Source organism: Cydia strobilella, chromosome 13, assembly GCF_947568885.1.
Source record: "Cydia strobilella chromosome 13, ilCydStro3.1, whole genome shotgun sequence".
Classification (NCBI taxonomy): Eukaryota; Metazoa; Arthropoda; class Insecta; order Lepidoptera; family Tortricidae; genus Cydia; species Cydia strobilella.
Genome location: NC_086053.1, coordinates 10,760,318 through 10,784,463, shown reverse-complemented (window position 1 = coordinate 10,784,463; position 24,146 = coordinate 10,760,318). Strand labels below are relative to the sequence as shown.

At 38.6% G+C, this 24,146-nt stretch overlaps 1 protein-coding gene and 1 long non-coding RNA gene across 4 annotated transcripts in view; one reads left to right on the top strand and one right to left on the bottom strand.

The window, feature by feature from the left end:
- LOC134746708 (uncharacterized) overlaps positions 1 to 24,146 on the top strand; it is a 51,991-nt gene that overhangs the window by 17,790 nt on the left and 10,055 nt on the right. The window lies entirely within an intron of this gene.
- Positions 6,827 to 24,146, bottom strand: part of LOC134746638 (piwi-like protein Ago3) — a 55,723-nt gene continuing 38,403 nt past the window's right edge. For all 3 annotated transcript variants that reach the window (XM_063681102.1, XM_063681103.1, XM_063681101.1), the window contains 5 exons: positions 23,369 to 23,596; positions 21,717 to 21,900; positions 19,936 to 20,101; positions 13,440 to 13,658; positions 6,827 to 12,468 (listed from right to left, as the gene is read on the bottom strand). In XM_063681102.1, coding sequence (XP_063537172.1) covers positions 12,204 to 12,468; positions 13,440 to 13,658; positions 19,936 to 20,101; positions 21,717 to 21,900; positions 23,369 to 23,596 — 1,062 coding nt within the window. In that variant the 3' untranslated portion in view covers positions 6,827 to 12,203. The remainder of the gene's footprint in view (positions 12,469 to 13,439; positions 13,659 to 19,935; positions 20,102 to 21,716; positions 21,901 to 23,368; positions 23,597 to 24,146) is intronic.

The window sequence follows — 24,146 nt, the reverse complement described above, 5'->3', positions numbered from 1 at the left end:
AAAACAAAAGTTAAGCCTGAGCTGAGCGGGATTTGTAGAACGGATTTAAGCCGAGTTTCAGCCGCCGCGGGCGCCGCGGCGTGGGAACCGCCCGTGTGCTCCCATCCCAATAGTTCCGCGAGCGCAATGAGTCCTGTCTCTCCAGTATAGCGTGATCTTATGATCTGTATAGCACTATGTGTAATCGAAGATCGTACTTATACTGGAGTAAGCTTTCAGCTTACCTGTTCTTACTGCGTTTGGAATGATACAAAAGCGCGCGGCCACGTCACTCTCCCGTTGATTTACCTACCCTGCATAATCTACTAAACACTTTATACGCAACTGAGACTTTTCCTAGTAAATATAACTAAGCCTTTAGATTCATAACGACTATATGTAAGCTAAGGTCAGATTTAGACTGGACTGTAGCAAGGGTTTACGAATAGGTGGCCCTGTAATGTGTAGTTTCGTAGTTTCACTGCCCTACGTTTTGTTTCAAATTGATTCCATTTATCGGTGGGTTGAGGTGATTTATTGTTTTGTTTTTGTTTGAGGCGTTTCTCGGTCTCATGGTGCAATGCATGATGCGAACTGAGATAATTATGTAAATTATAGAAACGGAAAATGCATCATAATCATAATCATAATATTTTTATTTAAAATAGATTCTTACAGAACACTTTTTGAAAGTCAAAAAATTGTAGAGAATAATTAAAAATAATTGACATTGAATATATAGGTCTATTAAAATTGCATAATATATAGGTCTATAAAATTATAACATCTTATTGAAGTACCTATTAAGGCAAGATTCATGCATGAAATAAGCTACTTACCTATTTTTCATTTTTTTTCATTTTTTTCATTTTCAATTGATGATCACTGGTCTCTTTTATTAGGTTTTTATCTATGTCAACGCGCTATAAATAATTTAAATAGTCCCTAAAAACAACGTTTCCTTAAAAATAAAAAGGCGACAAAAGCAAGGGACCGATAAATGTCAAAAGTCTAATTGTGTTCGATTCGGTTCGGATGCTAGCATATTATAATTCCCATAACACAACACTCACGACATGTTTACAAACAAAACACTACCGAAACAAAACACGGGTTTCTCCGAAGCACGCGAGACATTTGGCAAGTGCCAGACATCCGAACTATTGCAATAAGTGTAAAACTAACGCCGGGTGCATTTAACTGATGCGAACTCTGCAGGGTATCTCACGCTCGCCTTATTTACAACCACCATGCCATAGCTGCAACTATATCATCAAGGAAACTAGCTATGCCAACGTACACTTTAATGGGAAGAGATAAAGGTGTTTATAAGATGGCAGAAATATGCATTAATAGGACAAGTAGATGACGTTCGTGGTTGATGCAGAATTAATAGAAGACGGGCTACTGGTAGAAAATTTATAGCAAGTTAATTAGATCACTATGTTCTTGGATATGTAGTATTAACGATTCTTGAGGGTTAAATAGATGGTTTTCAGTCTCCTTAGTCAAGTACTTATCATCCAATGTCTAATTCGATACTCTTGCTCGCACTGAGAATGTTATACTTACCTTAAGCTCTTATATATATATATATATATATATATATATATATATATATATATATATATATATATATATATATATATATTTAATAAGGTATAAGTATTATGATGTCATATTTTAAATTCCGTCACTCACTAGACGGTAGGTACCTAGGTACCTACTCATTGCCTATATTTCGTAACAACATCAAGGTTTGCGTTTATTTTAACTACATATTCATTCACGTCCATTATTAAATGTCAAATCTGATAAGTTGATAACTTAAGGCATAACAAATTATTAACAACTTATATAGCAAAGTAATATTAATTCTTCTATATCATCCGTAAGAACTTTACTACAAAATAAACCTACGTATCTCAGTTTCCATTGGAGGTTAGCACATAAAAGCCTTTTAAAACGTCATGTCACCTAACGAGTTCATTCATAGTCTTTCATTACAACAGCCAATTCATTAAACACTTGCCGTGAAAAAAACAAACGAGCTTGTCAATGGATCTTCTAAATTATAGTCGAAACTTTTTCTTAGCGGCCAGCTATCATTACTTTTTCTCAAGATTTCTATGTCTTTATTCACAGGGCGATAAGAATGCTTTTTCTGTTGGAGGATGTAAAAAGGGTTTTGAAAAACCCTATACGTACATAGGTATTCGTCACGGTCGCCCAAGACGGACGGTTAAAAAAAGAAACCGATCGACGCCTTGTGAGGCCTAATTAAGATATGTATCCGATGTGACCAGCCCTCCGTTGTTTCAAGCCATTGTCCGTGTATGTGTGAGGTTGAATGGGACTAAAATCATTGTCTGCATGTATCGTTTTCGTAGATCGATTAAAACAGTATTATTACTTAAATTATACTCCTCAATGAAGACCCACCCAATTCATTTAATAGGTGATAGGTACATGTGAAAGTGTAACAGGCATATTCATGGTATTTTTAACTTAATAACGTGTTCCATAACTCTACTTAGTAACTTTAATACCTATGTATTAAGTAACCAATACATAAGCATTTAATAACGGCGAGCTTACAGTTAAAAATGTTTAGTTACACACACACATAAATTAAAGTACCTAAGCGTACTATCTTGTATCTATATAGCGTCTTAAAAATATGCATAAATTCAGGTCAATATTGAGGATATTCTTTAGGTATTTAATTAAAGACCAGCCGAAAAGTCGGCGTGGGTTGATGATACAAGTTATTGGCCATTGTTATTGAAATGCAGGCTTGTAATGCAATGAAACGTTGAAAATTGAATTGGTAAATGATTAAATATCGACTTAATTTTAATTATTTAATTGCTACCAATACCTTGGCCAGATACTTTTAATGATAAAAGTATCTGGCCAAGGTATCATCAAATATCTGTTTTCCGGACAGTTTCCGAGTGGTATCTATTTACCTATTTGAAATAAATTTATTAAGTACCAAAATTAATTTTTGGTCCTGAGGCTAGCGAGCCTGCTGATGCTAAAGTTAAGACCCAAATGGTTTAATCAAATACGAACCTAATACAAAACTGGTCAATCGGCATGTTACCTACAGAGTTCCAAAACTATTGCCACCATAGAAGTCAAATTCCTATGAAAATATAGCCTTTAGGTAGGTATAGGAGCAACGCAACACTTTGCTCTGTCAAAGTCGGTGCAGAATGAACTTACACGGACTCAAATCTACCGATCACACAAAAACAGAAGATCATGTTCATATCTGAAATCTAAAGAATGCTAGAGCAAGTCACAAATCTGAGGTTAGTGTAGGTTAGTTGAGAACAAGTCAAGATAGATGGAATATACAGGGAGACATCTTTCAGAAGCCCGTGAAGGATTCATAAGCAGGACAAAATGAGCATGATTTACTGTAGGTATTATCCTGATTCAAACCCTATACAATGTCTTAGGTCAAGTTGTCATTAGGTATTTATGGATTAAAAGGCAAAGGAACCTATATACCCTAGGAGGATATAACCAAACGGAGACGCCACGTCTGTAATTTTCTGTACAAAAAAGTCTGTCGATTTTTGCGGGGGAAGGGAACGTCAAATGTAATACGTAACGTAAAAAAAACCATGTCAGATAAACGTCAGTCCGTACATTGTGTATGACCATTGGCAGACTATTTTCGGCAGAGGGGAACGCCTGTTAATGGCTACTCCGTTTGGTTATATCCTGACGCTACACGCAGCGTAGGTTTCACGTCAACCGGAGACCAGTGGCGTAGCGTGAACTAAATCTAGCCGAGGGCGAAGTCGCATCTGCGAGGCCCTTTCAATTCAATGTGCCCGACCGAAGGGGCCTCGCGCGAGGCCCCTACGGGCGCGAGGCGTGGGCGAGGGCCCACTTCGCCCACGCCCACGCCTAACTACGCCACTGGCGGAGACCAAGGCTAAAACCTCTTTTCAGCATCGGTCTTATGCGACTCATTTTCTTTTCCTTTCTAACCTACCTGTTATGATAGAGCGCCTAGAGAATTATATAACGATCCTCATATTACTCAACGATATGATTTTATTATACATGTACAGCTATATGCACTTATAATTTATAAACAAACGATGTTAAATTCTGCCATAATGAGTTTATTAAAACATAAACCATAACGACGCCGACTAGGCGTGTGCCGGCAAACTTCGTAAACGCATTTGCATCCCGACTCGCCGCAAACCTCAATCGATCGCTAAAAAAATCACCGCATTATACTCGACGCGTAACTACCTACATAACTTTTAAGCCGATATTAGCATACAAAACAGTTAAAACCTATAAATCAAAAGTAAGTCTTACGACGTAGATTTAAGGCTTGAAATTCGCTGTAATTTCAAAGGAGTTGCGCCGTTTGTGAGTGTAGAGGCTTGAATACAATAATACGTGCATTGGGCCGGCGCGCGCGCTGGCTGATCTGACCACTACTGTGCATTTCCCACGGGCTACGTATTCGTGCGCACCGCTCACTCCGTATGCGTGCGTCTCTCTTCCTCCTGATGGACTGCCGCTTCGTTCGAAACGTAGCGCACCCACACACGTCGGTATTTCAGATTGTTCGGAGCCACGGGCCGGCATAGATTATGTCGGCCCACGATGCTAGGAGTTTGTTATCGATGTAGCACAAGCGCAGAGCTTGTTACTTACTGTAAGCATGCTTTTGAGCATAACAAGCCGTAAGTTAATGTAGCCCGATAGGTATTTCGATTCGTTACGGTTAATGCCGCTATTATCGCGGATTTGAATACTTGTTTGTTTCGTACTTAGTCACGCGTAAACAAGGTAATGGGCAGATAGATCTATTTGCAAGTCGTAGCGCAAATTGCCTTGTACTTAAGCACTAGCTAAGTCCTTCCCTACTTTGCTTTTAATACATCACAGTTCACAGACAACTAAGTGCGCAGTCAGTGCTATTACATAGATAAGGAAAATAATGTTAAGTAAACTTCTTCTGTAATGTAATGTCAAAGAAATATAAGTATGGACCATGTTAAAACCTTGGCGGAGAACATGCAAATAAATTGACACGGAAACGAAATGTACCTCGTCACCTCAGAGTCTCAGAGCAAAGGCATGGAAGGTTGTCGTTGATTGCTACCCCATCGAGAAGTGGATTGTCTGAAAAACCCTGTCTCCCCGATAGAGAAAAACAAACTGCGTAGATATTGCGGCTGCCTTAATTCAGATTTAACTTATAACATTCTGGCGCGGTAACAAGGAGATTTGGAAGATAACAAAGGGCATTATGTCTCGAGGACGGTAGGCGAATAATCATACAATTAAAATAATCGATTACCTACTGTGTGACGCCTCGACGGAACTGCTTTCAAACGCCCATACCATACCAACCATTTTATTGACCCATTATTACCAACGTAGGTATAATCAAAACACAACAAGGAGCAAGCTGATCAGTGCTACAGCCACTGAGCCGTTTTCATGGTAGGTATCTACTTATTAGAATCGGACCACGCTAAGTTTTCATGCCAATTGCTACTTTAATTATGCAGCTTATGCTGCCAAGTGTGTTCAAAGTTAGCGTGGTCAGAGTCTACTTAACCAGAACGCGCTGTGAGAATCTTCGAAGGTCCTTTTTAACACCACTTAGTTTGAAAAAGGAAACACATTTACACTGAGACTTCTCATTCGGTTCTCGTATGTTTATTTTTTTTCTCTTAATGAATGTTTTAATTAATTATACAGCATTTTGACTCTTGGAGACCCTATACATCTCTAAGGATAATTTGATTAAGTATATAATATTTTCGTTCTGACACTTTACCTCTAAATAATTTTTTTTGTATGTTTGTGTTCCAAAGACACACAGTTTCCAAGAGTCCCAGTGGAGACACACTGCACAGTTCCCAAAAGTTTCAGTGGTTCCAATGTTACAACCACTTACATTTTATAATTAAGGTATTATCTAACTTTTATGATTCGTAGGTGTCATTTACATAATTCACGATCCGGTCGATCCGGACGGCGTGCATCCTTTAATCATTTCGTCAAACTCACTAATTTAAGCGCTGTCTAAATAGGCCATTTTATTTTTAAATTAACAAAATGCATTCCCACCGTAGTCAAATTACGACACTGTGATCAAGTATGGTCCACTTTGCGAATCCAATCTTGCAATACTTGCAATGAAGGAACTTTTTCCTGAGCAACCATCGCTGCGTAGCGACGTTAAGGGTCGCATCGTTTCTTTGGAGCTGCAGTAATGTATGCAGGCTTAGCTGATTTTTTCGGTATTAGGGATAGTGGATTGGTGATTTTAGTAGGTGTTCGTCTAATTCCCATGTTCGTTGCGCGTGCCCAGCGCGTCTTCTGCTGTCAAGCAGAGCCTCGAGCGCAAACTCGATTGCTTCTAATTAGGGCAAATATTCGAGGCGATTAGACAAATTCGATCGCCTTTCAGAGAAGTTCCAATTTGAAGGATTGGAATTTGAATTGTGAAAAACGGCCTTGAAATTAAATTGCATAAAATCAAAAAGGTAAAGCATGATATATGTATAGGGTGTTCTGATAACAGATGCAAACTAAACGTCACGTGATCATTGCCATAGATTATTTGTTTTGATTGGAGTTTTCTATAAACGATTGCCACTAGCCCTCCCGATCTCTAGCGGTTGCCAAGAGAGAGTCGAACTTAATCTATGTCCAGAAAACTGCCACGAGAAAGCTTTTCTCACCGTCTTTTCAATGATGTATTAATTTGACATAAAGCCAGGAATCGGGTATATATTGGGTTAATCGGGTATATAGGCATAAGGTGTATAATTCAAACAAAAATATATCTGTAATTAATATAACATTTATTAAAGAGTTGCGTCCAGTATGTAACAGAAACGAACGTCTATAAAGCTATTCTTCGGACAATAAAACAAAGTAACCAAGAATAAAATAATACCATAACAATGAAACTTATTCACTAAGTAGGTATTCAGGTTTCGTACAAAGCGGACTACTTTACATTGTTCATGACTATATTTTTAATAGAATTATTCTTATTACTTACCTACTATTTACATATGACCAGAAATCGCTTTCATCACTTTTACACATTTAGCAATTTGTTAGGCACTGATTTAAAATAACTATAATCAACATGTCATAATATATCCCTTACAATATAAAGGTGCCACTTTTTACATAAACTAGTGTGAAATTAAAGTACTGCACGAGATTCTTTTCGAGGTAAGACAAGGGAGAATTTATCGTATCGTGACATTAAAAATACTTATAAATTGGTGATATACCACCAAGGTTAATCATGAAATTGAAGGGGAACATGGTAACGGACGTAACGGACGTGCTGAACGTAGAGACAGCACAGCACTGACCTGATGTGAGGACTATAGATAGTTGATGAAATCTATCAAGCAAAAAGGACGAATAAACGTCTAGGCTATTAGATGAAAAGTCGGAGCCTAATAAAACGATATCCAATTTTATTTCCGTCCGACTGCGACTCGCCCTACGCATAATAAAAGAACATTAACTTACATTTTTGTTATTATCTAAGATTCAAATGGCAAAATTTTGGCTTATTCTATAACTTGAGGTGTTTTTTTGTATAAATCAATACAAATTGGAATGTAATCTAAAAGTACCTAGGCATATTTGAATAACATTAACTGTGAAAATAAATGAAATCGAAATTGATCTGACTTGTCTAAAGCAAGCTACAATGGATCATTGGCTTATACTAATAATTAATATTACAATAATTGAACACACAAAAAGCACCTTGATTTGTACTTAAAATACCGTCCTTGTAGTGGGTTTTCTCTATTTGGCATACCTTTGTTTGTCCGAAGCGCTTTTCGCAGTTAATGTAGCAGAAACCTTATTTATTATAATTAAAAAAATTACGAATATTACTTTGACCGAAAAAAAGTTTGCATACCGATTATCTTTACGAATAAACTGAATTCGCATAATTTGATTAGGCCCCACTTTTTTGGATTTTTTTGGGTAGGCCTCCAACGAGATGGAGCGACGACCTGGTGAAGGTCGCGGGAATTCGGTGGATGCGAGCGGCACAGGATCGGTCGGAGTGGCGAGCCTTGGGGGAGGCCTATGTCCAGTAGTGGACGTCTATCGGCTGACATGATGATGATGATGACATCTTAAAATCCGAACTTTTTTAGGCAAAGGTACATTTTCTCCTTGGCAGAATCGCTTTAAGACAAATGTCAGTATAGCAAAAATCGGTTAGGTTAGAACTGCGGCCTCAACAGATACCAAATGATGTCAGGAAAGTCGGTTAGGTTAGAACTGCGACCTCAACAGATGCTAAATGATGTCAGGAAGGTTGATTAGGTGATAGAACTGCGACCTCCACGGATACTAAATGCTGTAAGAATATTTGGTTAGGTTAGGTTAGAACTGCGACCCCAACAGATACGAAATGCTGTCAGAAACGATTCGGAGGATCCCCTTGATGCACAAACTATATTCGGACAACCAAAAATTATCGAAATGAAAATGAAAAATGCAAACACAACTATGCCATAATAGATTATGCGCAAGGTTCGTTATGATAATATAGATTATGCCAAAAGGAATTCTCTAAGGTAAAATATGCCAAAACAAACAAGAGAAACCACTTACGATGGTTTACAATTATGAAACCACTCACGATGGTTTACAATTATTGTAAATAATACTAACTAAATCTCAATAACCAACCCAATCACAATTTTGCACAGAAATTACATATTAAAGAAACGGTTTCAAAACATTCGACAGTATTTTCTGTTTAAGTAACATATATTATAGCATTGCAGAGTTTGACGTAGAACAAAACAAAACGCAGTGAAGTTGTCAATGACTAGCTAATCCGGAGGTATACATTGCAGAAATTACATATGTAGTACTTAAATTATTTCCACCTGAGCATTCTGCGCAATGAACAAGTTATATCTTTGTGGATGTGCGCTGCGTTTTAAACTAAACAAACTGTAGGGTCGCAATTAAAATTTTTGTTATGTTTTTTTTAAAAGGTTAAAGCTGCTCAACGGTTTTCCAAAGCTTGTTTAAGGCAAAAGGCCGTCTCTACAACGATAATGGGAAATAAACTTATAGGCCAATTCGGACGTCATTCAGTTAACTAAAAATAACATGATTCAAGTGTCATTCTGAAGACAGTGTACGTACGAATTGGCCTGTTATACAGCACCTGACGGACCATTTACATGTAACGGTATTTAATATAATTAATCTTGGCTGCAAACTTGCATTTGCAATACCGTTAGCAAGATGAGAACAATCTGAAATATTATGCCAAAGATGAATTTCATAGAAAATTACACCTTTACAGCAATATGCTTATTAATTTTCGATGCTAACTTGTATTTACAAATACCATTAGGAAGATGAGAACAATCTGAAATGATATGCCTTTCCAGGGCGGTCAGAAAATAGTTTATGGTTGTTTTTGAAATGTAATATGGGTTACAAGGTTCATATTACATATACCTCATAGACTAACAAACGAAACTATGTTAGCCAGCTTGTACGGGCCCTGCCTTGTTCAGTAGGCCGTCCTAGCGTGTCGACGCTTGGAACTCCTCGGCTATATAAACCCCTTGAACTATAAGGAAACAAATTAAACCATTTTTTTGAAAATATTTTAATTTGTTATTTCAAGTAGAAACACAATATTTTCCTTCTTCCACTACCGTTTTCCTTCGTATATTACATTTAATAAATTATGTTCAAGAACAACCTTAAGACCGCCCCGTACTCGCTAATTACGTAAATAAAGGAAGCTAATTGTCAGTAGCGCTTATAAATAATAACAATAACAGCCTCATTTATGTTTATAGTACAATACTGCAAAGAACGCCGAAAAATAAGCGAAAAATAATGTGCTTTTCTACAAACAATGCAAGGAAAATCAACACAAAAAACATACTGGTCTTGGTATTCATATAAATTGAAACCTAACATTTTATTGATCAACATCTATCGTTAAAACTACGCTAACAAAAAGAACCTTACTGGTTTATATAATCATAAAAATAAAAGATCGTCTAATAATAGTTATTTGTTATACAAGGGTGCAAAGTTGTATTTTACCCGCGAGTGTGGAATTGAAAGTTTAAAAATTTAGTTTAAAACTGATTTTTACGTGAGTCGGTGACAAGTTCAGTTCAGTTCAGTTTTTGGTTCTTATGGCATCTGTCCATTGGGACAATTTTGCCAGCATCAAGGTTGTGGGAGCAGAATTTCAGTATCAGAACTTGATCCAGTCCGTGTAGATGCTTGATCGGTTGAAGAATCTAAACTACTATAGGAATAAAAATAGAAAAAATGGACTGCCATAAAAACCAATAGAAACTATAGAAAGTAATGAGCCAACTGCCAGGATCAGGTTTTTTTTTTTTTAAAGGAACATTACAGGAAAGTTTCGGTGACAAGTGTTTTTAAGTAAAAAAATTGTTGACAATGTTGACGTTTCTGTTCTGACGCATGAAATGTCAACGATGCGTTTTAAAATTGCATCGACTCAACTTGTGCGTTCAGAATTATATTTACATAAATAAAAAATCTAACGTTTCTTATGGAAATTTAAGGTTTATTTATGACTTAAAATTATTAAATAAAGCAAAATTTGGTCTTTTTTATTAGATTCTCAAACCATTTATTTAATGATAATTAATATCGAACGAACCATGTTATCTGTCAAGCTACTTAAACACGCTCCATCCAAGGTCAAATTACTTTCCCCACTAGTGGATAAAATGCGTTTTTCCCCGCTTGTTTTAAAGGATAAAAGACGGATTTCCGAGCTAGTGAGGGGAAAAATGATTTATGTCGTAATCAATATTCAAAGTTATAATCAACAAAAAATCTCAGTCAACAAATCTCACACAGTAATGTAGTGGAAAATTGCCTTTAATTATTTCTAATCCGTACAAAAATAATGATTTTCATATCTAATTCTTAACAAAATACAAATATCAATAGCAAAGAATTGGTTGCATCGAGATTTCTCGATCGAAAAATTGCCAACTTGAACTTTATACGTAGGTCTTAAGTTTCAAAATTATTAAAAGGTCTAATCATTTATTTGCTATATTTCCATGTTATTGGTTAGCAAGCTAGTAGCGCGTAGCTCGCGCTGGCAGTGAATATGTTAATGGGCTATATAGCTTGGCTCGTATAATCTTTAGCTGTTGGGATTTTGTGGGTAGTTTTTACAATGTAATTCTAAAAATTTCCGGGGCATCGGGTCTACGCGGAGTTCGGTCTTAGGCCATTACATACCCATATGTGGCATTCTATACCTATATGGGGCTTTCCACCAGAGAAGGCCTCCTAATGCTCCATGTGCACAAGAACCCTTCTTTGGTGAAAAGCCACATATACTTCAATCAATCTTTATGTAGAATGGCTCCATCGATACTGTCGATGATTTCGCCAACGTCAAAGTGGGATCCACGTGGGATCGAGTTATATTTCTTCAATCTTGATGTAAATCAGCCAGTGTACGGTAAAAGTATAAATAATACAATTATGGCCTCTAGGGCTCTATCAAGATACGGTTAGAGGTAGAAATACCAAATGCTCTGAGAGCACGACATTGTTCGGTAGTTGTGTTATTATATACTTAGCTTAGGGTGGTATTTCATCTGTCCAATATCTTTGTCCAATGTCATTGCGTCTCACTCTCACATTAAGCCAAATATGAGACAAAATACACATTGGACAAATAAATTGGACAGGTGGATTAACACCCTTACTAGCTACATTTTTCCTATACTCTCTCTAACAATTTGGCACTCATGACTACGATTTTCTGTTATTGATATTTCTATTACAAAATTAACAACTATGCTAAGGGCTCTCCCGCATTTGCTGTTGCAACCAACGCGGAGCGGGCCGCAACTTCGTTTTTACTATGCAACTGCGGATGTTCGTACGCACTTAACCGCCAACCTATGCCACAGTATGGGATTGCGCGCAGTTGGAACCGCAAGTGCGTACAAGCTTTGGGACCACCCACGCTAGCGTCTCCTGACTCCTGAGCGTCGGCGTCTAGTCAACTCTACGGCTGCTGCGCGACGCGACGTTGGCGTAACTGCGCAGCGATGCCATTTTCCATAATGCTGACTAGACCCCGACGCTAGCGTGCGGTGGCCCTTAAGGCCTCAAGTGAACATTTATAGGAAGAACAGTCTATCCGACAGCGCCTCCGACGGCTGCTCGTGTATGTTCTGTCCGACGAGGTACGCCAGCTTGTGCGCGTACTGGCAGGGCGCGGGCACGCGGACGGTGCCGGGCCAGTTGTAGTACAGATGGCACATCTTGTACGTGATCTTCTGGCACTGGTCGGGCGTCAGGCCGCTGTCGTCGTGCACTACCACGTAGTGCGTCGGTGTCACTGTGCCTTGGTTCACCTTTTGGGAGACGATCAGGAAGTCGTACCTGGAATGAGAAAAATTTAATCCACATGAATTACTTGCAATTGAACCACAATGAAAGCTTATAAAGTTCTGTAGGTAACAAAAATATCATAATTTACCTTGGAATCCATTTTTTTAATCCAACCACACCGTTTTTAAATGTCTAGTAATCATCATGCATTTATTCTATAGCACGGATGCGGCGTCGATAGATTGTGCTTCTTTTAAAGTACGAACGCACACTAAAATTACTCAAGTGGCCACTCATCCAGGCTGAAGTAGTAGGTCACTACTTCAGCTATCGCTTGTGAACCTTGCAGGTCAGTCAGTTGTCTATTACTATTTAATCACAAACACAGGAGCTAGCGCCGATAGTCTATGAGAATAGTATAAATCACGCGGCAGCTCTTATTAATCATACGTCATAACTTCAATTGTTTTTGGTATACCTCGCGGTTCAATTTTTATGTAAAGATACCTGACTACCATGCCAGCTGATGTTCTGGCCGTCATGCATAACCTATGAGCCTGGCTATATGACCACTTAAACCCTTTGACGCCAAAGACGTCAACTGACGCGCTCGGTTACAGTATATCAACCTTCGGGCATTCCGATAAGGTTTACAATGGCACGTTGTATAAAATAGGCGTGGCATTAAAAGGGTTAAGGACATACAGTCGGGGATAGTGCAATACCGCGTAACTAACAAGGTCCAATTTTTTTGTTACATTGTTTGAATTTAGAACTCTATCGACTTTGTTAGTTACGCCGTATTGCGTCGATGTCGTCGTATCCCGACGATACCTACTTAATAGGCACCTATTATATGTGACGTTTTCAATCAAAAGGTACCACATTGTCGCTTACCATAAGGACGAAAATTGCTTGTATTTTTATACGAAAAACCTGTTAGAGCGTACTTATGGCAAGCGACAATGTGGTACCTTTTGCTTGAAAACGAAACATATAGTGAAGTTACAGGTGACACTCACCAGTCCCTCCTGGTGATCGTGTGGTCCAGCACAGTCCCTGGCCGAGGGTTGGAGAGTCCCTCACGTCCGCGGCCGAAGATTCGGGTGTTTATCCTCTTCTGCACCACTATGTACGTCAGCGTCGGCTTGTACGTCTCCCCCAGCACGTCGAAGCAGATCTTCATCTGAGGGATCTCGTAGTCTTGGACCACTTTCAGCTGGCCGTCGCCGACGCCGTCTCTGTAAGTGCAAAGTTGTAATTTATGTATGAATACTAATAGAAACGTGATGTGGCACCGAGAAAAAAATAGAATAAAGTGGGTGATAGACGTGCGAGTAAAATCGCGAACTTATGGCTCGACGACCTTCTTCACTAGTGTGCCAGCCTAAGTACGCGTTGGCGACCTGGCATGTTTGAAATTTTGCTCGTAGCCCGCCTCGACTCGTACGTCTGTCACCACCGCGAGCCGCCATTTGCTCCATACATAATTTTTAAGAAAAAAAAAACCGACTTCAATGGGGGATGCCGCTGAAAGTTCACTTATTGTTGATGGTGCACTCTTAGATTCCAGACAATGAAATGAAAAAGACACCATCATTTGCCTAATTATGTAGAAAAGAAGGTAAAACCACCCATTTTTCTAGTAGCATTTCGTTTTTGTAAGGGTCGCAGTTCTAACCTAACCTAACCTACTTTTCTAATAGCATTTCGTTTCTGTAAGGGTCACAGCTCTAACCTAACCTAACCTACTCGTCTGATAGCAGTTTTGTTCTGTGAGAATCGCAGTTCAAAACCCACCCACCCACCTAACCCACTTTTCTAGTAGCATTTCCGGGTCCGGGTCTGGGTCCGGATACGAGTCCGGGTCCGTGTCCGGCTGTCCGGGTCCAAGTTTGGGTCAGAGTTCGGCCTGGGTCCGAGTTGGGGTCCATGTCCAGACCCGGGTCGGGGTCCGAGTCCGGGTCCAAGTTTGGGTCTGGGTCCATAAGGAAATGAACAAATCGCCAAACGTGAACTATGTGTCATTGAAGAGTTCCATTCTGATCATCATCAACAGTTCCACTTCATCAAATGTCACTTTGTTTAATGTAAATGCTGGATTTGTTGATGAAAATACAAAAATCACTATATGTATGCCTTTCACATTTGAGGAGTTCCCTCGGTTCCTCGTGGGTCTCATCATCAGGACTCGAGCTTGACAAAAATATGTCTTAAAAACTTAAGTTGCTTAACAAACATAAAGAAGAGGACAAATCGCCAAACGTAAACTATGCGTCATTAAAGAGTTCCATTCTGATCATCATCAGCAGTTCCACTTTATCAAATATCACTTTTTAAAATGGAAATGCTGGATTTGTTGATAAAAATACAAAAATCACTATATGTATGCCTTTCACAATTGAGGAGTTCCCTCGATTCCTCATGGATCCCATCATCAGAACTCGAGCTTAACAAAGATGTTTCTTGAAAACCTAACTTGCTTAACAAACATAACGAAGAGGACAAATCGCCAAACGTGAACTATGCGTCATTGAAGAGTTCCGTTCTGATCATCATCAGCAGTTCCACTTCATCAAATGTCACTTTTTAAAATGGAAGTGCTGGATTTGTTTATAAAAATACAAAAATCACTATATGTATGCCTTTCATATTTGAGGAGTTCCCTCGATTCCTCATGGATCCCATCATCAGAACTCGAGCTTGACAAAGATGTTTCTTGAAAACCTAACTTGCTTAACAAACATAACGAAGAGGACAAATCGCCAAACGTGAACTATGCGTCATTGAAGAGTTCCGTTCTGATCATCATCAGCAGTTCCACTTCATCAAATGTCACTTTTTAAAATGGAAGTGCTGGATTTGTTTATAAAAATACAAAAATCACTATATGTATGCCTTTCACATTTGAGGAGTTCCCTCGATTCCTCATGGATCCCATCATCAGAACTCGAGCTTGACAAAAATGTTTCTTGAAACCCTAACTTGCTTAACAAACATAACGAAGAGGACAAATCGCCAAACGTGAATTATGCGTCATTGAAGAGTTCCGTTCTGATCATCATCAGTAGTTCCAATTCATCAAATGTCACTTTTTTTAAATGTAAGTGCTTGATTTGTTGATGAAAATACTAAAATCACTATATGTATGCCTTTAACAGTTGAGGAGTTCCCTCGATCCCTCATGGATCCCATCATCAGAACTGTTTTTTGACAAAAACGGGACCAATCTGTATGTATATACTTACAATCAAAAAAAGAATTTTCTAAATCGGTCCAGAAATTACCATGAGTTATGGAGTAACACATTAAAAAAAAAAAAAAAAACAACCGAATTGAGAACCTCCTCCTTTGAAATCTTGAAGTCGGTTAAAAATTGTCCCCGTTGACGACATAGCGACGGTCGACGCCGGAGAAACGCGTAAGCTAAAATGAGCAAGCTTCAACGTGTCACCGATAGGGCTTCTATTCCGTAATTACGTAATTACGTAATAACGGAATTACGGATGATTTTTAAGCTTCTCACAAATACGTAATTAAAATTTTGAAATCCGTAATTACGTTATTTTTTACTTTCAGTATCACATACGTGCCGTTGTACATTTTTAGTATTTTTTTTCTAAAACACGCCCACTCAATGCACTTTAAACATATTCGACACTAGCGGGCACGGGACTTCCCCGTCTTGGGCCTACTTTAATCAGTTGCGTTGCGAGGACTCGGTAATTCCCTGTTAGGCTTAGGCCTTAGACTAGAATTATACGTTTTTTCACACAAGAAATAAAGATCAATATTGTCTACAGAGTACAAAGAGTCAAAAAAGAAAGTCCCTTATTGGGGATGGGGAATCCCTGATTGCGTTCGAAGATGTTCGGGTATGATATTTGAAATAGAAGTAGTTTAGTCGTCAATCGGCAGTCATCCGGGACACTATTATTACAAACTAAAATGTTCATGTCTGTATATTTGTGCATTGCTGTTAATTACTTAAACTGTGAATAGTGGTAGTGAATAATAAGCAACGGTACCTGAACATTGAACAAGTTTTAAGTGATACTCTTATGTGTGTGCTCTTGGTGCGGCGAGTCGAATCCGATTACAGTACAAACTAAACCATGTAAGTATTTTAAATAGCCAATACAATAAGAATTATTTAGGCATTTTATACCTATGAATATTTTAAGATAATCATTGCCTATTATCTTTAAATTTATCTGTTGTAAAAAATTTAAAAAGTAAATACTACATTGCCTTTTTGTGTGATAACTGACAAGCACGATTACGTATTTGGTCTTGGACATGTAGTATGTAACTATTTATGTATATACATATGTAACATATGTTATGAAAAAATTATGACATGAGTAACATGACGGACACCTTTAATGTTTACTTTATTTTTTCTTATTATCTCTTATTATAGGGGTAATGCACTAATGCATATTCCGCTAAAATGACATGTCCTTACTCTTTACATATTATGGTTCGCTTTCCAAATGAAAGTTAAAAGGCGGTGAATTCTTGCAAGTTCATTTTAGAATGTACAATGCAGTACAAGATTTTATGAAAACTGAATTATTATTGTTTGTTTATTTTATTTTTCAGGTCATCGCCAAAGCAGGCAGTATACAAGGAATTTTTAAAGAAACGAACGCAATCAGCAATTTGGGAACATTTCCTAAGGGAAGATAACGGACAAAGTGTCCAATGCAAACATTGTCAAAAAATATTAAAAACTACTGGTGGTTCCACTGCAGCCTTACATACGCACATGCGTTCTAGACACGGTAATCAAATGGTAGATCCATTCTGTAGTCGGGATACACAGCATCAAGTCCACGAAACTGAGAATGAACCTGCAGCGAAAAAAAAGTAAACAAACAATAAAAGATTACTATTCGTGTGATTTAACAATGGAAGCTCGTGTTACCAGAATGGCAGCTTTGGACGGCATTCCCTTCAGCAAATTCTGTACGTCTGAGGATTTAAGATATCTGTTCAAACAGTCTGGATATGATTTACCAAAATCACCTACCACTATAGCAAAGATTGTTTTAAATACGAGTGATCAAATAAAAACTGGATTAATAAGAAACTTTAAGGAAATGAAATCTCAAAATCAAAGATTCACTGCGACCTTCGATGAATGGAGCTCCACTCGAAATAGAAGATACTTAAACGTCAATATCCACCATAAAGACTTAGGCCTTGGGAAGTACAACAATTTGGGATTGGTGAGAATCCAGGGTTCAATGCCAGCAGAGGTTGGTATCCAATTATTAAAACAACATTTGAGTGCATTTGGTCTCGGTCTCGAAAGTGACATAATTTCATTTACAACTGATGGAGCCAGCGTGATGATTAAAATGGGCAAGATTTTTACCGGTCACCATCAACTTTGCTTTGCCCACGGCATGCAGCTTGCGGTAATTGATGTTCTATATAAAAATCAGAAAACTCCACAAGTTCAACCAGAACCAAATCAATCGGACTTCGCACCAGAAGACAGTGATACTGACGCAGAGGATGAAGTAGCTGAAGATGGATTCTCTATAGAAGAGCCCAGGTTTCCAGAACCACAATTTTTATATAAAGATCTGATCAAAAAAGTTAGAGGTGTAGTGAAATCTTTTCATAAGTCGCCCTTGAAAAATGACTTATTGCAAAAATACTCTTTAGAAGAGTGTGGCAAGAGCCTGGCTCTCATACTAGACTGTAAAACTAGATGGAGTAGTTTATCAGATATGATTGGCAGATTCCTTAAATTAAAAACATGTGTAATGAAAGCATTACTGGATTTTAAGTCGAATGTTAAGTTTACGGAAATAGAAATTGAAGATCTTCAAAACATTCATAATAGTTTGGATCTGATTAAGACGACGGTACTATCATTGTGTCGTCGTGATGCTAATTTAGTAACAGCGGACGCTGCATTACGTTATATGCTTAATAAATTAGATCTACAATCAAATGAACTAAGTGGACGACTAGCTTCATCTCTCAGACAAAGAATCAAAGAAAGACGAACCATTGCATCCGGGGTTTTGCAATATTTGCATAACAATGAAGACTTTTTTACTACTGCAGCTTCAGATACATTCGAAAAACCGTCGTCAGATGAAATAAAAACATTCATTGAAGAGTTACTTGATAGAGTGCAGTTTAAAAAAGCAGAAGAGAGTCTGCGGCGCCGTTTGCAGCAACCAGCCTACATTGAAACTGCAAATACTGCAACCACAACTAGCGATAATGGACAAGAAAATTTAACCTTCGCACAAGAACTCGATAAAGAGCTACACAAGGCTACAACAGCTAGCAAAAATGTTTCCACTGCCAACAGAGACTTAGACTCGATTATAAGAGTCGAAATGTGTATTTATGATAGTACTGGCGGTGGACGCGAAGTCTATCTTAAAGCCGCGTACAATTATTTATTAACAATACAGCCGACGAGTGTTGAAGCTGAACGAGCTTTTTCGTCTGCCGGCTATTTTTGCAATAAGCTGCGAAGCTCCTTAGCTGATAAATCTTTGGACGCTCTATCTTTCATGAGGGCTCATTTTCAGGAGAAACGCCAATAAACAAATAAAATTGAAGTTGTTCAAATAATTGTTGATTTTAATTTCCATTTATGTTTGCAATTATAATAAAACTTTAATAATGTCTGAAAAGTTGTTGTTTTCATTGATACTACTGAAAATATAGCAATTTTAACTAAGATGGGAAAAATTCCGTAATTACGGAATTACGTAATTTAAAAAAAAAATCCGTTACCAATAACGTAATTGATATTTCCGTAATTTTGGAAGCCCTAGTCACCGACGTCGCGCCGAGTATGATCTCCAAACTTAAAAATAGCGTAATTTAAGTTCGTACGTCTATCACCCACTTAATCTTACATCTATGGCAATCGATGGAACGCCTTAATGTGCTTTCGGCTCGCGAGCAATAAAAGGTTTGTTTGGCTATAAACAAAATTCTATACGTCAAACCTCTTGCGCGGCATGTCAAAACTGTGTGCTGTACAGTTGAGTCGCTCGCGGCACAATACACGTGGGGTCATTTTTAGGGTTCCGTACCCAAAGAGTAGAAACGGGACCCTATTTCTAAGACTTCGCTGTCCGTCTGTCACCAGGCTGTATCTCATGAACCCTGTGTTGCCGCTATACAATGGTACGGAACCCTTCGTGCGCGAGTCCGACTCGCACTTGGTCGGTTTTTGAGCTCTAGTTAGACTTCTATAGGTTGCGTGCATGAACTGGTAGACGGCAGCACAGGACCCTCCTGTTTATTGGCGCGAAGTGTAAATGTCAAGTTTAAGCTTCCAATCTAGGTCACAAAATGGCAGAACCTACAATGCACAAGAAAACGTACGTGAACTGTGGAGCCTGTAGACAGAAGAACCTGCTTTGACGTGAAGTGTCAATGTCAGGTTTATGTTTCCGATTCGGGCCACTAGATGGCAGCGCCTCCAACGCGCACGGCCCCTATAGTTATTCCAGTTGGTTGACAGCTAACCTGTACATGATGACCCTGTCGGGCAGGCGGCCGTTGACGCGCAGGTAGTGTTTTAGCGCGTCCACTAAGCACGACCTGAGGGCGTCGACGATTTCCTGCCCTCGCTCTTGGAACACCGCCTTCGAGTACCAGTGGGTCATCGACTGGTTATACGACGCCACGAAAGCTGGGGAAAGACAAGTTATGATCATGACTTAAAATAATTACAATTTTACTGTGATTATATGCAATCAAATATGTAGAATCAAGACTACAGCGCGCTCCACACTCTCGACAAAACTACACGAGACTTAGAAGACACGAATACGAGAGTGTAGAGTGAGTATTCGTCTATGGTCGTATTGTCTCGCGTATATTCGTGTTATCTCCGTTTCGTATCGGTAAAATGGCCAATATCAAAGAGGAGCGGGCTTCAGTTTGGCACAGTCTTGACAAATGTCCCGGCAAAATCGTCTCGTGTAGTTTTATCGAGAGTGTGGAGCGCGCTTAATGAAAACGAGACATTGCATGGAATGAAGGTTCTGATTTTAGTTCAAATCAATACAAAATTGCTACTGTTTAACATCCGCCGCGGTCTGTAATCGACCAAACATGACATTATCTAGCCAAACAAAACAGGGGGAAATTACGGTCGGTATATAAACCGCTATGAAACTATTGAGCTGGGTCACAGGGCGGACACGCTATACATCAAAAATCACTTGCGTTTCTATGTGTGAACGGCACGTCTGTACACGCGTCATGCGTCAGTGTAAATTGCTTAAAAATAGTACTGAGCGGCAGCAAACAGCCGTCAGTCTGCTGTCGTGGGGCGAGATAATTCAAGTCGGGGCGGGGCGGTGCGTGGCCGTTCTGTATGATAAATAATACTATTACTTATTTTGTGGCTAGGTGGAACGGTTCACAAGACAGCAAGTAGGGATTGAAAAACTGCAAATCTGGCTCCATGGCGTACAATGGAAGAGGCCTCTAATCTTTTCTATTGACAATGTGTGTCACTCACTTTGGCATGGTTGTGTATGGACACCAGTGTTGGGCGCAATTAATTACTTGTGTAATTTAATTATTAATTAAATTGTTTGTAATTTAATTACATGAAAATTTAATTACATGCAATTCCATTTCCTATGTAATTTGGAAATGCAATTACATCAATTAAAAATTAAATTACTCAATTACTGAATGTTAACTTTTTTTCTAATTTACAAAGATGAACAAATGTATTACATTTACTCTTACTGTCATTTGTTTTATTCATTAACTAAAACATGATGGTATAAAAATCTAACATTTTAATCCTTGAAGTTCCCATACATAAAACTGTTTTTTATTTATGTATTATTTCCGCTTGTACAAAAACTTGCAAAAATACTCCTTTATGTTTTTTTAATACAAAAAGTGAAATATTGTAAGGTTAGTCAAATCCATAATTTTAATATGATTTTGGGAATAACTCGAAAACTACCTCAAATTACCTCCGGCTAATTTCAAATTCTGATTCTATTTTATTTAGATTATGACAAAAAGTCAAATCGCAATATAGTCATCAACCGAATATTAAGCATAATGTCATTAAATTAGGGCTTATTTTACATTAAGACAATAGGTATCCTTAACTTTTTGCGGTAAGTTTAAAACTTTTTGTGAGTTAATAAGAAAGCAGAACAGCAGTATCACCTTCGCGTGTTACCGCCGCGATACCCGATGTTCTTTCTAAAATCCGAAGGTCATTCTGAGAGTTAACGGACTGTATTAACATTATCGCATTAGTATTAACTCACCACACACGCTACGCTTCTTCCGCCCGACGTCGTGATAATTGTCGATGCCGACCACCATCGCAGTCTTGAACGGTATCGCAATGTTCCACAGAGTCCCGCCAAGTTTGCAGTTGATTTGCAGCAGGATTTTCTGCGTGACGGCCCTGATTTTCTTTTCGTTCATGACGGTGCGAGCGTTTATAACCTGAAATTTTTAGATACATATTTATTTTTTATTTAAGCGTAACCCTTTCTTCCTTTCTCCTTTAAAATGTGACTACAAATAGCTATAAAGGTCAACCCGACGTGCGATAAAACTCATACTTTCATGAAACGATCACATTTTCAAGAAAATAAGTGTAGGCAATATTCAACTTGGAACACACGGCTGGCTAGGGGCACGTCCCGGCATTTCGATGTTTTAAGCAAAACTATCAGAGGATAGTTTGATGGACAATAACTTAAGTGAATTTGTTCTAATTTAAATGAAATTGGGCAAACATGTGGTTGAGTCATTAAATTATGAGCAGGCTCGATCAAGGGGTTATTAAGCTAGAATAGCTTAGAAGGCTAAAAAGCTATTTGTGAGGGGTCTTACTATTCTGGTCATCTTATTTGCAAGAAAGTAAGGTCGAGTTTGGTATCAAATGAAAGTGCTCGGCTTACTCATTTATAATATTATTTTTAAAATTACCATTTTAAAATAATTAGCAAGATAAAAACGAAATAAAATATACATAATACAGGTATTTGACACTTGACAAAAAAGATTACGGCTTACCACAGTTTGTTTTAATTTTTATGGTGACAAATCTATCAGTTAAGGGCTCTACAGACCTTGCAATAAATCGCACGCGATTTTCGATCCTTTGCCGACTAAGCATGCAATTGATCTTTTTGGCGAACCGCGAGTTCTCAGTTCGGGGGAAACTACTACTAGTTTATTATAGTGGACATCCAGGCCACGCAGCCAACCGATCACATCAGGTGTCAGATTGGTATAGAAGTTTTCCTGGCTGCCAAGGAAACGTCTCGGGCATCGTTCAACAATGTTCTGGTATAATTTGTTGATATTTTTAATGAACATTTTCGTTGCAAAAGGAGTGAAGGGATACCGTCAAATTTCCATACAAATATTTAACCTAGCTACTAAACATAGACAAAGTGGAGACCAAAGGGAGTAGAATTAGAAACCAAATAAGTTGTTAATTGCGACCTCTCTTTGTTCGCAATTAACAACTTATTTGGTTTCTATAGGATGTATAGGATAGAGGGGTACTGTCATAGTAAATTTAACACACGAATAAAACTAAAAATAAAAATATCAAAAAATGTATATATGAACCCATGTTCTTTCACTGGTATGTGTTAAGATCTTAAAATAGTTAAATAAGATACGATACCGTCAACGCCATCTAGCCGAGAATAGACCAAAGACCGGACCGGTCTTCATTGGTGATAGCGCCGCGCTATCTGTGCGAGAATCAAACTTTCTTGATTTCCGAGGCACGTTTTTTCTTTAGACTTTATTCATCTTATACGAAGTTATACATATAGGTCTTTGCTGCGACGAAACAGGGTTCTCATAGAGGCAGATCGATTCTTCGGGACTTGGGGCACAAGCGGACCACGAGCTGAATGGAGTTGATGGTCTTCTAGTAGGTGTTTGTTACCTGTGAGGGTACAGGGTTCTCGGCGCAGCAGATCCTCTTGATGGCGGCATAGCGGTCGTCGCGGGACGTGGGGCACATGCACACCACGAGCTGGATGGAGGAGTTGATGGTTTTCTTGAGGGCCTGCACGTAGGTCTCCGTGCGGTCGGTGGGCAGCATCACCATCTCCGGCTGCTGCACCATCACGCCCATGGGGCCGCAGCAGCGGCGAAGAGTGTTCAGGAAACTCTAGGAAATTAAAGTAGGTGAAGGTAGGCGGTAAAGCAAGGTTGTAGCCCTATGTATTATAATCGAGAAATAATTCTCTTTTTTTCTGCTCCATCAAACTGTTCCCACACTATGGCGATGGATACTTGTTGGACCCGCCAAGAAAACCTTTCCTCCTTTCTCCTTTAAAATGTGACTACAAATAGCTATAAAGGTCAACCTGAAATGCGATAAAACTCATGAAACGATCACATTTTCAAGAAAATAAGTGTCCCCTTTATACCATGTTTCGTATGTAACGCTATTAATTGAATTATGAATTATTAAATACAACCTACGGCCGTAGCACGGTCGCATTTTTGTCGCTTATCACCATGCCTGTCACGTTCTAAGAAGTATGTAAGTGTGAAAGTGCCAATGTACAGTTTCCAAAGCCGAGGTACTGGCAGACATATAAGTAAATAGTGACTGCAAAACATACCTGCGTGACTTCTCGTAAAATTGATCGCCCATCAAATAATATCGACCGCCTGCATCACAGTATTCCTGGTGGCATTGTTCCAGTCAGCAT